At 37.1% G+C, this 16165-nt stretch overlaps 1 protein-coding gene across 1 annotated transcript in view; it reads left to right on the top strand.

Annotated features, from left to right (window-relative positions):
• RFWD2 (ring finger and WD repeat domain 2, E3 ubiquitin protein ligase) overlaps positions 1 to 16165 on the top strand; it is a 273178-nt gene that overhangs the window by 93694 nt on the left and 163319 nt on the right. Inside the window, exon 9 of the mRNA XM_006887764.1 lies at positions 15359 to 15416. Coding sequence (XP_006887826.1) covers positions 15359 to 15416 — 58 coding nt within the window. The remainder of the gene's footprint in view (positions 1 to 15358; positions 15417 to 16165) is intronic.

Here is a 16165-nt window from a genome sequence, read left to right as displayed (position 1 = left end):
TTAGGGAAGTCAAATGTTATAATTCAGTTTAATAACAAAATATAGTCTAGGCTGCTCCCAAAATGTTCATGCAAGTACCTCAGCCTCGAGCCTCAAAGCTTCAGGCCAATATTCCCAAGTTCTCAGTCCTGCCACTATTGTCTTCCAATCCCCAGTTGTCCAGCATAGCATAGTTCTCAGTCCTGCCAATATTGGCTGTCTCCTGCCCTGCAAGATCCTATCTAATACCAGATCTCCAGTTTGGCCATGGATGTTGCTACAATAGGTGTATTGCTGCTGTGGGTATAGCTGGGGCAAGAAGGGCGTTTTCTAGTTTACTCTTCAGTGGTACCAGAAGTTCCATCTCTGCAGCTGGAGCTATTTAATTTATTGTCGAGACTAGCCATTCCCCTTGTAGATTGTTGAGACTGGCCAGATCACTTGTGGGATGGTAGATAGATACTCATCTTGCAGATATGCTAACACGCCCCATTCACATATATCTGCCATAACAAAGCCAAACTATGTCTAAGAAAAGTCATATTCAAACATGAAGTCCACATATTTATGTCACCTAAGTTTTGAATTTTGTAGTTTTATTCTTGAGCCGTTCAAATTAAAAGTGATTTTACATGAAGTCGTTTGTTTTTTTAAAAATCACTTGTTTTTAATTTACAGTCAGACTGAATGCTGGCTCAGTAGAACCTATTTATAAAATGTAAATTTTCAAGTGGTCTAATGTAAAATACCTTGTCTTAGAACTAATATAGTTGGAGAAAAACTTCTAAAAATCCAGTTTGATATGCTATGTGGGAAGTGTCCTAAAGAATTTTCCTGATAGTTGGAATATTTCTCCCCTCAGCTATAGTATGGAGAATTGTTTCTGATTCTGGGGTAAGTTTAACTAGAGTAGTTTTCTTTCTAAGATAAAACGTTTTCTGATTTTGAGTCATCTATATATTTAATATCTTTTTTAAAATAGGAAATGGATCAATTAGTTTAAATTCTAAAGTGAGTACTTAATGTTTCCCCTGATGGTGAAATCCAAAACCAGACCCACTACCACTGAGACAGTTCTCATTAAGAACAATAAATATATAGTTAAATTTTCTGTACGACACCTTGGATTGCATTTAACTTTTCTAGCTGTTTTTTAGACTTAATTTTTTATTATTGTTTCTGTCATCTTGTTGAAAGTTCAGGTGAATCTTAAGTGTAGATAGCACAGAAGAAGAAAAAAATGAAGAAATGACATTTTAGCTTGTTGTTAGGTGTTTTTGAGAGAGTTCTAACTCAGAGCAACTCTGTGTACAACAGAATGAATTCTACCTGATCTCATTCCATCTTCGCCACCATTATTGTAGTGATTTGTTGTTGTTGTTAAGTGCCGTAGAGTTGCAGACGACTCATAGCGACCCTATGAAGGAGAGTCCTCAATGCTAGTGACTTAGCCTCTGCTTTTCCAAGCATGATGTCTTTCTGCAATTACTGGCCCATCCTGATAACATGTCCAGAGTATCTGAGATCCTTCACCATCCTTAACTCTAAAGAGCATTCTGATTGCTCTTCCTCCAAGATAGATTTGCTTGTGGTATTCACCAACACTGTAATTCACTGACATTGACTCTTGTTCAGTGTTACTTACTTTTCACCTTTGATATGCTGTTAAAAATACCAGGTCATGGATTAGATAAACTTTAGTCTTTAAACTGACATCCCTAACACCATTGCTTTTTAGCACTTTACTGAGTTCCTGGGCAGCATATCATTTGACTTCTTAACTGCTTTCCCCAAGGATGTTGATTGTGGCTCTTTGTGAAAGGAAATATGTCACAACTTGAAACTTTTCTCTGTTTATCATAGTGGTATTTGTTGGTCCAGTTTTGAGGATTTTTATTTTCTGTTGAAGTATAATCCATACTGATGATTGTGGTCTTTGACTTTCTCTTTACTTTCTGTGAATTACTATTGTATCATCTGCATATTATATTAAAGGCTACTTGATGGGTCTTTTCCTCCAGTCCTGACGCCACATTCTTCTTCCTATGGTCTTTCATAATATCTTTGGATTGTCACCTCAGCCTACAGCTTAAATAGGTTTGGTGAAAGGATACAACCCTCATGCACACCTTTCTTGATTTTACACCATGTGATTTCCTCTTTTTCTGTTTGAATGAGTACTTCTTGGTCTGTGTATGTGTTCTATCTGAGCATGATCAGGATTTCTGAAATTCCCATTTTTCTTAATTTATCAATAACTTATTATGACCCACACAGTTTGATTGCCCTTTCGTAGTCAGTAAAATTCAAGTGTACATCTTTCTACTGTTCTTTACTCTCAGCCAGGATCCATCTGACATCAGCAATGATACAACTCTATTTCACGTCTTCTTCTCAATCCAGGAGTTACCTGTTGCTATACTGTACCAGCTGTTTTTAATAATCTTCAAGGAGATTTCACTTGTGTGTGGTATTTATGATACTCGATAAAGTCTCCTTTCTGTTGCGAAAATTCTTATCTTGGAATGGTAAAGAAATATGGACCTGTTCTATTTAGTTGGCCAAGTTGCTATCTCCTAAATTTTTTGGCACAGATAAGTGGTGCAGAACTGCATTTTTGTTGATTTGTATTCTGTCAATTTAAGTTGGGTTTTTTTTGTGTTTTTTTCCCCCTTCATTTTATTAATGATTTATTTTTAACCAGTGCCTGCAGTGTAGCTTGGACTTCCTCCTTCAGTACTGTTGGTTGTTGATCATCTGCTGCTTTTTTTTTTATTAATTTCAATGAACATTTATAGATATTTTGAATTTCCATTCATTCATTGTTGCACTTTTCTCCCCCCCACCCTCCCATCCCCAGTTCTCTCTTCTCTTTGAAAAGTAAAAGAAAAATTCCTTCATTGGTATACAATCCCCCTGCACCCTCCCACTCCCATCCCGAGTATACTCCACTCTGTAACCTTCATTCTGGAATCTTAGAGATAATCATAATACCCTATAATACATTGCTTTTAAACTGTTCTCTCCCTCATCCATTTCAGTGCAGTATATATAATTCATCCAGTTTTTCTCATTCTTACCCCAACCCTGATGTCAGTCCCATTCCACAGCAGTGGCACCATGCAGGGTTTGTCCTTTTGTGATTGTGATATTTCACTCAGGACATTATTTTGAATAATATTGCATGAGTTCCTTGTTTTTCGATGCAGCATAGTATTCCATTCTGTGAATATACCACAGCTTCTCTGTCCATTCATTTGTTGATGGACACTTAGGTTATTTCCAACTCCTTGCTATTGTGAACAAAGCTGCGATAAACATGGGTGTGCATATATCTGCTTGGATGGCGGTTTTGGTCTCTTTAGGGTATATTCCCAGTAGTGGATTTACTGGGTCAAATGGTATTTCTATTTGCAACTTTTTGAGAAAGCGCCACACCACTTCCCACAGTGGTTGTACCATTTTACACTTCCACCAACAGTGAATAAGGGTTCCAGTCTCTGCACAACCTCACCAGCATTTGTTGCTTGCAATTCTGTTAAACATCTGCTGTTTTCTTAAATAAATGGTTCTTTGTTGACCAGCTGTTTGTTATTGTTTGGTTTCCATTTTGTTTATGGTTTACTTTGTAAATTTGTATACATTATTTTTCCCTTGACTAATGTTTTTTGGTACAATGACTGTGTATTACTTCTACCTTCTTTTGATGATTCCTGAAACATTCAATATTTTTCTTATAGACTACTACCATATTATAATAAATTAAATTATGATATTTAAAGACTTTAAAAAATTCTTTCAACTTGAAAAATGCTGACCAAGATAAGTAGTCTGTTTGTGTAAAGCGTTATAGTCTTGTAAATTCACTGTACACTAAAAACTCAACTTGCTGCCATTTCCACTCATGATGTGCCCTCCATTGGGTTTCTGGGGCCGTAAGTCTTAATGGTCAGAGACTGTAAATGCTGGTGGATATGACCCATGAGAAGTACAATACTTTTGGTTAGCAGCACAAAATGTTATAGACAATGCCAGCAATACTCTGTAAAAGTACATATTTTACAGTTTGAGCACACTAATGAAAATCCAGAAACTTGATAATATATAAAGATTTCTTCATTTAAGAATTCTTTAGCTTACTGACGTGATTTGAGTACACTAATGAAAATCCAGAAAGTTGATAATATATAAAGATTTCTTAATTTAAGATTTCTTTAGCTTACTGACATGATTCTATCCAATTTAACTTACCTTCTGTTTCAGCACACATATGTGCACAGACACATGGTACTACATAGAATCACTGTAGTAAAAAGAATTGGCTACCATTCAACCATTTCAAGAAGAAGCAATAATCAAGACCGGCTGATATTGAAGGATGAAATTCAAGCAGCACTGATGGCTTTGGTGATAAAACAGTCTGTAGGAAATGACAGTATACCAGTTGGTGCTTTAACAAACAAATACCGTGCTTGACATGCTTATTCATTTATATTAAATTTGTTCTCATTCCCAAGAAACATCATCAAATGGAATATGGAAATTATTGAGCATTATTATTGTCATCACATGCCAGAATAATTTTGTCAAAGATACTTAAAAAGTAATTGTACTAGTGCAATGACAGGGGACTATAGTTCAGGCTGGATTCAGAAGAGAATATAGAGGAAAGATTATTAGCTGGATTTTTGCTAAAATAAGAGAATAGTAGAAAATACTTATCTGTGTTCTATCAACTTTGTGAAGGCATCCAGTTGACTCTGGATGAAAACAAAGTTTGAGTTAACATTAGAACAAATGGAAATTCTGAAACATTTAGTTGTGATCTTGTGCAACATGAGCATGGATTGAGAGACAGTTGTTCAAACAGAACATTGGAAACTGCATTGGAAAATTGGAAAAGATGTGCAGGAGGATTGTTAAGTCCTTTTGCTTTCTTTACTCAGTCTGTATGCGGAGTGGGTATTCTGTGAAACGAGTTACATGAAGAATATCTGATTGTAGAAGAGTCATAAAACACCTTGTATTATGGAGTTGACACCACACTGATTGCCAAAACTGAGAAAGTCTCAAAGCATTTATTGATGAAAGTCAAACCGTCACTTATGATCAGGTAGTTTTATGGTCCTTTACACATACAGTTGTTTAGTTATTGGATTGACTTAAAGGTGGCAATTAACAAGAATAACAAGAAGTGCTAATGACATAGTTAAATGTTCAGCTGCTTACCAAAAGTGTTGGTGGTTGTGTGCTGCTGAGTCAGAACTGACCTTGGCTTACCCTTGAGTGGGTTTTCACAGGCTGTAAGTTGCAGAGGATATTGCTCATCCTTCTCCTTTGGAGCAGCTAATGGATTTTAACAGCATGCCTTTGGGATTGCAGTGCAACTTCTTACCTCTAGGCCCCCATGGTAACGAATGTTAGCTGTTCAATTTACCAGCTGCTCTGTGGGAGATATCCTAGGAAATTTGATGTAGTGTTGCCATGAGTTGGAATCATGGAGGTAGTAGGTTTTGGTTTTTTGTTTAGCAACAACAGCAATGATAATGAAAATGGTGGGGAAGGTGAAGAGGGAGAAGTGTGGAGTGGATCTTTGATTGGAGGGTAGAAAAGTACCCTTGCACCATTTCCATGCCTATTGGGTTTTTAGCTAATATGGTACATGGCCAATGCACTGTTAATGCTAAAGTTCCTGACACCTATTGACGGTTACTATTCAACTACTTTACTTCACTTAGGATGACAACTTTAAAATGCAGGTATTTAAATGTTTTATGCTTAAGTCTAATCTGTAAAAATTTATCTGTGTTTCAAAATTTCTACAAAACCCTATATAACATTTTTTTTTCTTCAAGAGGAGAAATTTTAACAGTGTAGGAAATTCTCCATGCAAAGGCTATCACCTCCCTCATACCTTTATCCACGGTTAGTTATTACAAACAGATGTAAGATGTCTGGCTACATTTAAAATGAAGAACTTTTGAATATAAGGTTTTGCTGTGCAGAGTTATATATCTTCCTGTAATGCTTTTAAAATAATTTAAGTTCCTGTGTTTGAGAAAGCCAAACAAGTTAAGATAAAGTCTCCAGAAAGGAAATAATTACAGATTTTTATCAACTGTTCTGTGTGATTCTGTTTGTGTACTTTGATCAAATACTTTATTTTAAAAAAAAAAGAAACAAGAATAATATGTTCAGATTAGAATCATAAAGGAAATTTCCCCCTTTTGTGTTATAGTTGTGCTTTGATGCTAGGGTGCTCTGATGGCATAGTCATTAGGGAGTTGCTTTGCTAACTTAACAACTGCACCTGTTCTGATTTGAATCTGCCAGCAGCTTTAGGGGAGAAAGATAGGCATTCTAGTTCTCTGAAAACTTGCTGGAAGGTATGAGTTGGTTCTGCCTTGACAGCAATAAGAGAGTTGAGTTACTCTGATGCTGGATGATCAGAGATGGAGAAGGGAAACCAGAACTGTGCATGGTGATCTGGTTTGAATTTGAAAGTCTGTCCGTCCCGTGGCGCCCCCCCCCCCCCAACTGAGTTGCTGTTGAGTTAGTCTTGAATTTTAGGTCAGAGTAGAATTGTCCCATAGGGTTTCCAAGACTATAATCTTCAGGGAAGCCAACTGTGACAACTTTTCTCTCTTGGAGTGGGTTGTTTGGTTCATATTAACAGATCTTTCTGTTAACAACTAAGCACTGAAAAACTGTGCTACCACGGATCTTTCCTTGTGATGGTAGAAGGATTACTATAGTAATTTAAGTGTTAAGAAGATTTGCTGCTTTCCCAAAGGGACATGGTTCGACTCCACTTTCTGCTCCATGGGGGAAAGATGGGCGGTTTCCTCCTGTGAGATTAACTGTCTCTGAAAACCAGTTGGAGGGTCAGCTATTGGTTCCAACTTGATGGTACATTATTACAGCAATAGTAAGAGTACCATAGTGGTAGATCCTATTTCAGATGTTATCATTTCCCCGTTCTTCTTTTTGAATTGTATCTTGTCTATGCAATTTCTTTTGTTTTTCTATTTCCTAGATCTATTCTTCTAGTAACTTTGCATCTTTTGTTTTTTCTGGAATGTTTCCTCTAATTTCTGTACTTTTAGATTCTTTTCTCAGAGTTTATTTCAGGTAAATTGGCAAACACTTAAAAAGATTGTCAATTCAAATGTATTCAGAGACCTTACAGAAAACAAACCTGGAGATGTCTTTTCAGTCATGCCATGAAAACTACGGAGCACTTCTGTCCTACACCTATGTGGTTGCTCTGAATCACATCAAGTTTTGTAACCCTCGACAGCACATAACAACATGTTGTGGTGGCCTGCTGCCAAGAAGCTGTGCTGCAGTCACCAGTTGCTCTGTGGAAGAAGGATGAGCAGTTTCCTCCTGTGTAATTAACAGCCTCTGAAAACCCAAGAGGGTCAGCTATGCGTTGGTTCTGACTCTACAATACACAACATGTTTTTAGGTGGTTTTAATTTCAGCTCTCACAAGTCTCACCTGACAGTCAAACTGCCCCATAGGATTTTCTTGGCTCTGGCGGTTGTACCACGACCCCTTCTAAATGCCTTTAGAAGGGGTTGTGGTACTACAGATATTGTAGCTAATGTTAGATGGATCTTAGCTGAAATCAGGGAATACCAGAGGAATGTCTATCTGTGTTTCATTGACTATGCAAAGGCATTTGACTGTGTGGATCATAACAAACTATGGCTGACTTTGAGAAGATTGGGAATCCCAGAACACTTGATCGTGCTAATGTGAAACCTATACTTGGACCAGGAGGCAGTCGTCAGAACAGAGCAAGGGAACACTGCATGGTTCAAAATTGGGAAGGGAGTACGCCAGGGATGTGTCCTGTCTCCATACCTTTTCAACCTGTATGCAGAACAGATTACCTGGGAGGTTGGGCTCTATGAGGAGAAATGTGGCATCAGGATTGGTGGAAGACCTATCAACAGTCTGCATTATGTAGATGACACCACCCTGCTTGCTGAAACTGAGGAGGACCTGAAGCACTTGCTGCAGAGTGTCAAGGACTGCAGCCTTCAATATGGATTGAGGCTCAATGTAAAGAAGACAAAGATTCTCACCACTGGACCAATTGGAAGCATCAGGATGGATGGTGAAGAGACTGAGATTGTTCACAGCTTTAGTTTGCTTGGCTCCACAGTCAGCACTCTTGGCACCAGCAGCCAGGAAATGAAAAGACATATTGTGATGGGAAAGTCTGCTGTTAGGGACCTCACCAAAGTACTGAAGAGCAGTTGTCTCTCTCTGGAGACTAAGGTGTGTCTGATACAGGCCATGGTCTTTGCTATCAATTGTTATGCATCAGAGTTGGACAGTGACTATGGAGGATAGAAGGAGAATTGATGCCTTTGAGCTTTGTTGCTGGAGAAGAGTATTGAGGGTACCATGGACTGCTAAGAAAACAAACAGATTCATCCTGGAGAGGGTTAAACTGGGCTGCTCCTTGGAGGCAAGGATTCTGAAACTTCGTCTGACATACTTTGGATATGTTGTAAGGAGGGACTGGTCATTGGAGAGGGACATCATGCTTGTGAAGGTGGAGGGACAACGCAGGAGGGGAAGACACTCTATGAAGTGGATTGATTCAGTGACTGGGGTAATCAGGATGGGTGTATCGTAGACAGTGCGATTGGCACAGGACTGCGTAAAGTTTAGGGCTGTTGTACAAAGGGTCGCTATGAGTTGCAAGCTACTTGACAGCACATAACAACAAGAACAAGAACAACAGCAACAACTGGCAGTTGAATAATAAGGTTTTGTAACAACACAGAGGCAAGTGTCTGAATCCACTAGCAGCTTTACATGAAGAAAAATGGGCATTCACCTCCCATGCAAGTTATCCCCTCTATAATCGATCAGCTTTGTATCATTTTTGACTCGGTGGCAGTGAGTTAGTACTTTATTTTTTCTAATTTGTAAATGAGGATAAAAGTACTTGTTTTTAATGATAAAATATGATAGTATATTCAAAGAATGGAGAATAGGGCCTGGGGTGTAGGAATCCCCCTGTAGGTTGTATTCTGTGATTGTTTTAGTAGAAATATTATCAGATCTTCTCTTAATGTTTGGTAGTATTCACCAATTAAACCTGTCTCAGCCAGGACATTTTTTAAAAAAATTGAGTATTTTTAAGACCTGTTAGTTTCTTTTGTGATGAGTCTATTCAAATTTAAGTTTATAGTAATGAAAATAAAATTAGTCTTAGCATTAGTTTTATTTATGTGTATGTAACTGTTTTAATCCTTTCAATGCATATTCTTTTTAAAAATTGTACATTTAATGTCTAAATGGATAGCTTTACTATAAGTTGTTCCTTATAATTTAATTAGCTTAATTTTATATCTGCTAAAACATAAATGTCAAGCATCTATCCTTTTTCAAATCAATGTGTAACTGGAATTTTTTTTGTTATTTTTTATTGATATAGACATAATAGTTCATATAAAATGCTTCTTTCATTTATGTTGTAGTTTATACAATCATTTGTATACATTGTTCCATTGATGCACATCCCCTTTTATATAATCATTTCTATATATTGTGTTTTCTGTAATTACTCTCCATCTATGACTATTGCTCTGTCACCCTGAATCATCATCTGGCCTATTCCTCTACACCCTAATTACTCTACTGTTCTAGTGATTTCTTCTTCTTTCTTCAGCCCCTTTCCCTTCCTCTTCTCCTTTTGAATAGTTATACACATTCTGTTCCGATTTGCTAATTGCAGTAGCCGTATTGTCCTTATCTTGATTCTTCCTAAGTTGATCCTGTGTTGTCTTGGTCTTTACGTGTGTTCATTTTCTGCACTTCCTATTTCTCTTGGCCCCTTCCTCCTGCCTGCCCCAATTCTTTAGTTACCTTCCTGGTAATACAGTAGTAGTCTTATGCAGCATTTTCCTTTTGTGACTGAGAATTATTATTCAGCATAATGGTCGCTAGACTCTCTCTCGTTGTGTTGTAGTCTATGGCATAAATAAGTTTGCAAACATAATAAAAAATGTACAACCAGGAGAGGACGAAATTGGTGAATGGGATCTTCTAAAACTCAAATCCCATGTGTATCAAAACCTCTTTTTAACAGGTTTAAAAGAAAGCCTAGAGTAAGAGACAATACTTGGCAATGACATTTCAGACCTGAAGCCTTATAAGTAAAATTACCAAATACTTAGGATCTCTCTCTGAAAGAAGACTGATAACCCAATTACAAAACGGGCAAATTATGTGAAAAGCCTTTTTACAAAGGACATACAAATAGTCAATAAATGCATGAGAAAATTTTTAAAATAACTTCCAATTAAAGAAATACAAATGAAAACAACAATGAAATACTCTTTCTTTCCCGCAACAGTAGGAAATGACAGAAGGTAATAAATGTTGGAGAGAATAAGGAGAGCTTGGAACTCTAATGCACTCTGGGTGAGATTGTAAAATGGTACAACCTCTGAGGTAGACAATTTGGTATTTCCTCAAAAAGCTGAACATAGAAATCCCTTTTAATCCAGCTCTTGCACTGCTAGGAATATACTCCAAGCAAATTAGAGCTGAGACACTAACGGAGATAATGTACACTCATTCTCATTATAGAGTTATTCACAGTAGCAAGAAAATAGAAACAACCCAAATAGCCATCAACAAGCCATGGAAAGAGAAACTGTGATATATTCATGCAGTGAAAGACTATACAACACTAAAGGCCATGTTATTTTTAACAAGATAGCGTATTCATTATACATAAAGTTTATATGTAAAATTCATTTAAGAGTCAGTCTTTTAATTACAAAGTAAACTTTGTACTTTTTTTGAGGTATGTAATATAAGTGAAAATAATTTTGTGACATCTAGTTTAGGAGACATACTCTTTTGGGAAAGTCTGTAATCAGAGACTTTTCCAAATTATTGAGCAGTGATGTCAGTGAGGACTAGAGCAGTGATGTCAGTGAGGACTAAGATATACCTGATTCAGGCCATGGTTCTTTCAATTACTTGCTGTGTCTTAGAGTGCTGTACATTGAATAAGGATGACAGATGAAGAATTAATACCTTTGAGTTGTGGTGTTGGAAAAGAGTTCTGAATATCTCATGGACTGCTGGAAGAACAGAGAGATAAGTTTTGCAGAAGGTGCAGCTAGAGTACTCTTTGGAGGCAAAGATGATAAAGCTTTGTTTCACATACTTTAGGGATATTGTTAGGAGATGTTGTTCCTTGGAGAGGGATATCGTGATTAGAAAGGTAGAGGGATGGCTAAGGAGAAGAGAAAGATGCTTAACTAGAGGGACTGACAGTGCAGCAGTTGGCTGAAATGTGTGAGAGATTGTGAAGATGGCATAGGATATGATAGGGTTCAGATCTGTTGTTCATAAGTTTTCTCTTAGTCATACTTGAGTTGGTGGTACCTAACAATTATATTATCAGTTGAATAACGGCATATTCTTGGTACTTCATTTTAACAGTTGTATAGTTTTTATGTATGTTAATATCTAAATTGATCATTGCCACTAGCAAGGATTTTAAGAATTATTATCCCATCTTAATAAAATTATTAGTCTTGTATCAGTTAACTTAGTATCTAGGAATTTAAAAAAAATTCTTGACATTTTAAAAACTTAATTCTGTTTTATATTTACAAATGATGAGTCTTGGTTTTTTCCTAATATATTCCTATAAAGTGAGTTAGCGTAAACAATTTTTCTTCTCTTCTGTTAGACTGATATCGTAAGGAGGGCTTCAACTGATTTATTAAAACCTTTAAAAAATTTCAGGTTTTTTGTGTCTAATTTTATGTTATTGACTTTCCTTGTAGAATCTAATGTGTACAATGTTTGCCATAATTTGGCTTTGTATTGAGAACTTTATATACATTACCACGTTTGAAATGTAAATCTTTTTGAAGCGTCATCTACGTTTAGTAAATTTAGCTAGTAAGTTGAGAAATTCAGATACACTTTCCTTGTCAAAGTCTAATGCTCCTAAGAATGACTTTGGGCTGCTTATATAGTCTCAACTTAACTAATTGCTGTTGCCTGAGAACCAACTTAGTTGACCCTCCAGTGGGTTTTTGGAGACTGTAAATTGTATGGAAAGAGATTGTCTGTCTTTCTCACTTGGAGCTGCTGGTAAATTTGAGACATCAGAGAGACGGTACCTTTGGTTTGGAACTATTGTAACATCCCATGGACTATGCTGTCATTTATAGAGAAAAGAATATTTTAATCTGTATCATCAGTGGCTTAAATTTCCCTAGTATAGACAATAAAGAATATAAAATGCTTATAGTAGAACTGTAGAAAAAAGATTTTAAAAGCAGTAACTATTACGTTATTATTTTTATGTGTATTGAATGTTATTTTTAGGTTTTATAGAATGAGGGATAGAACTTATAAGAATGGCAAGATAGAATTAATAAAAATAAAAAGAGATAGGCTTGCCTTCTAGAGAATTTTGCAAGGCTATATGGGCGAACTGAGTGTGGAAACTACAGAACAATATCATTGATTTCACATGCAAGCAGGATTTTACTGAAGATTATCAAAAAATGACTGCAACAGTACATCAGCAGAGAACTGCCAGAAGTCCAGGCTGGGTTTAGAAGGGGTCATGGTACTAAGGATATTGTAGCTGATGTTAGATGGATCTTAGCTGAAAGCAGGGAATACCAGAGGAATGTCTATCTGTGTTTCATTGATTATGCAAAGGCATTTGACTGTGTGGATCATAACAAACTGTGGCTGACTCTGAGAAGAATGGGAATCCCAGAACATTTAATCGTGCTAATGCGAAACCTATACTTGAACCAAGAGGCAGTAGTCAGAACAGAGCAGGGCAACACTGCATGGTTCAAAATTGGGAAGGGTGTAAGTCAGAGATGTGTCCTATCTCCATACCTTTTTAACCTGTATGCAGAGCAGATTATCTGAGAGGCTGGGCTCTATGAGGAGAGTGTGGCTTTAGGATTGGTGGATGATCTATCAACAATCTGCGTTATGCAGATGACACAACCCTCCTTGCTGAAACTGAGGAGGACCTCATGCACTACTGCAGAGTGTCAAGGACTGCAGCCTTCAATATGGACTGAGGCTACGTAGCTTTTAGGTTGGCTAAGGGAAAAAGATAAGCTGGGAAGGGTAGAGTGAAAAAGAGGCAGACCCTCAACTAGATGAATTAACACAGTGGCTACAGCAGTGGGCTTGATTGTGAGGATGGTGCAGGATAGGGCAGGGTTTCAGACATGCTGTTTATAGGGTTGCCTTGAGCTCTGATAGACTCTATGGCACCCAAGAACAACAACAAAGGAAATTAAAAAACTGTTGTCATAGCAACAGTTGAGAGTCATAGCAACCCTCTGTTGGGCATCCAGGTTTGTAAATCTGAACAGAAGGACACTGTTTCTTCCAACTGCTGGAGACTTGCAAGTGGCAATCCTTGGTTTAGTAATGCAGATTGCTAGGGACTACTCCAGCAGTGGAACTCTGGTGGTTTAATTTGTAGAGCTGTGTCCTCTTAAACCTAAGTCTATACATCTCTGATGGTTCATATCCCCAAGCAGCTCCCATTAAAATTTATAGAATTGGAAACCTAACATTGGGTCATTAACAATCAGAAACAGCTCAGTGGCAGTTAGAAGACAAATCAAGTCCAGTTCTTTTCTGATCTATTCCGTTCACAATTGTGTTCACTGTTCTTTTTATGCCAACTGTAAATACAGAACCTATCAGTAGAGCTGGGTCTGACCTTACAAGTTGAAAACAGACTGCCAGTTCCATACTCAAGACCTCAGATGCTAACCCCAACCTGGGAGTTCCCCACATCTTCACGTCTGACCTTCTGCTACAAATACAGGAGTTTCTTCTGCCTTTCCAAGAGTGTTCCTTACCTCTTCCCCAACCTGCTTACTTCACATTCATGAATTTCCTGTTTCCTAAGGATGTGTTCTAAAAATGCCACCCATACTTTTGGCCTGCTATCTATAAATTTACAGGTTTCTTCTCTCTAAGGATATTAGTACTAAGCCTGGGGTCTCAAGCCTGTCTCTCTTTTTATCCATTAACAAACACGAAAAGAAAACCACATGAAAATACTGTACATATGATTATAGCAGCAAGGATCCAAATGAAGAGTCACAAAGGGTGTAGTCAAGGAGAGTCCCCATTGTGAAGCTTTTGTTTTACAAAAAGTAGGTTAAGGTTCTCCCCATTTCACCAGCATAGACGTCTTTCATTAAACCAGGAAACCCATTGTGATACAGTATCTTTTATAAGTGGTCTCATTTTGTAGTTATGGTTGGCTGAATCATTGCCCTAAGAGCAATTGAACTAACTTTTCAGACATATCTCTCATCTTCTGGTTAACTCAATGTTGTACATGGATTCATAGTAACCTTCCATTGGGACAGAAGCTGTAAATCTTAATGGAGGAGACTCCCCATTTTAGTGGTGGTGGTTAGATAACATCTAGTTGAGTGTGACTCATAGTGACCCTGTGAACAACAAATCTGAACTCTGACCCATCCATTGCCATCCTTCCTGGGTTAGGTGGAGTCTGTTGGTAGGGTTTTCAGAAGGTAGGTTTCTTCTGTGTATGTGTGTGTGGTGTAGTTCCACCCACCGCCAACACCCACTGAAAAGCCATCTCATTAGCATAACCCCTTAGGTATGGTCTAGGGAGCTCTGGTGGCCTAGTGGTTAAGGAGTTGCACTCCAAGCCTAGAGGTAGGCAGTTCGAATCTACCAGTTGCTTCCTGGAAGAAAGATGGACCATCTCCTCACATGTCATTTACAGCCTCTGAAAACCTGTTGGAAGGCCATCTTTAAACTGATCCTAGCTTGAAAGCAGTAAAATTTTTTAAGATTTAGTCTAGAGACACCTTAGTCATTGAGAAAATTGCAGGGATTTAGAGGTTGTCTCTCAGAAGCGAAAGACAAATACTGAATTATTTGTGCAACATTAATTATAAACCCACTATGATACAGCAGAGTCTGTTAACCTTAGACTTTGATTATAAAGTATGTGAATTCTCTTGTGCAGTTAAATTTTCTTTTCCTTAAAGTTCTAAACAGTTTATTAATATATGTGGAAATTATATCATCAGATACATCGGTGTGTGTAACTGTCTTGTGCATGTACCTTATTAACTTTCTTGGTGTCTAAATTTGAGTTGGTGGCATGAAAAAGCAAATTGTTTAAATACTCGTGAATTATATTTAAGAATTAATCATTTGCTTGATATGTAATTAAGTTATTCTCAAATGTTTTCGCTTAGACTTATTTGGCTAAATATTTTAGATTTAGCATCATTATTGATAAAATAATGTGAACACTGAAACTTTTTTTCTCTTCATTTTGCAGTAGTATTATTGATTCCACAGAATACAGCCAACCTCCAGGTTTCAGTGGCAGTTCTCAGGTAAATGATATTGTTAATGTTAAATTGTAAATATGTCATTTGAGTTGTAGTACTATAAAATTACATTACTGAATAACCTGTCATAAAAATACTTACTTTGAATGTTGTGGCATTTATCAGAGCTTGAATAATTCTGGTGCATAACAACCTGCTTTTCCTCATCAACAGTAAACATTTAAAAATATTTACGTACTACTAATATTAACCATTAGGGAATTCTGGAGGCCTAGTGGCAAGACACTGTGCTGCAATCCTGAAAGCTCATGGTTTGAGGCCACAAGCTGCTCCGTGGGAGAAGGATGGATAATCTCCCATACAATTAACTGATTCTGAAAATCTGCTGGAGGGTCAGCTATTGGTCAGTTCGTCTCGGTGGTACACAAGAACAACAATACTAACCATTGAAGGAAAGGAAATACTTCTAAGAGGAAACTATGAATAATAATAATGGCATGGTTTCCCTCAGTGATATGAAAGCTATCATCATTAAACTATTAATTATGTAGAAGTTAAATTACACACTTATGTAAAATAGGTATTAGCCATATCTCTCTTCTGATTGATTCTTTTGTCTGTAACTTGGTGATGCTGCTATTAGTCAAACTTATTTTTGAAGTCTATCATGATTATTTTAAAGCTTTATTTTGGAACGATTTAGAACTCAGCAATTTTTTTTTTTAATTTAGGTTGTTTATTTTTCATTTCAATGAACATCTACAGAGATTTTGGGATTCCATTCATTCATTGTT

This window comes from Elephantulus edwardii, unplaced genomic scaffold (assembly GCF_000299155.1).
Source record: "Elephantulus edwardii isolate Elephantulus edwardi_28Jun2011 unplaced genomic scaffold, EleEdw1.0 scaffold00061, whole genome shotgun sequence".
Lineage (NCBI taxonomy): Eukaryota > Metazoa > Chordata > Mammalia > Macroscelidea > Macroscelididae > Elephantulus > Elephantulus edwardii.
The sequence above is the reverse complement of the archived record's forward strand: the minus strand, read 5'-3'. Positions and strand labels throughout refer to the sequence as shown.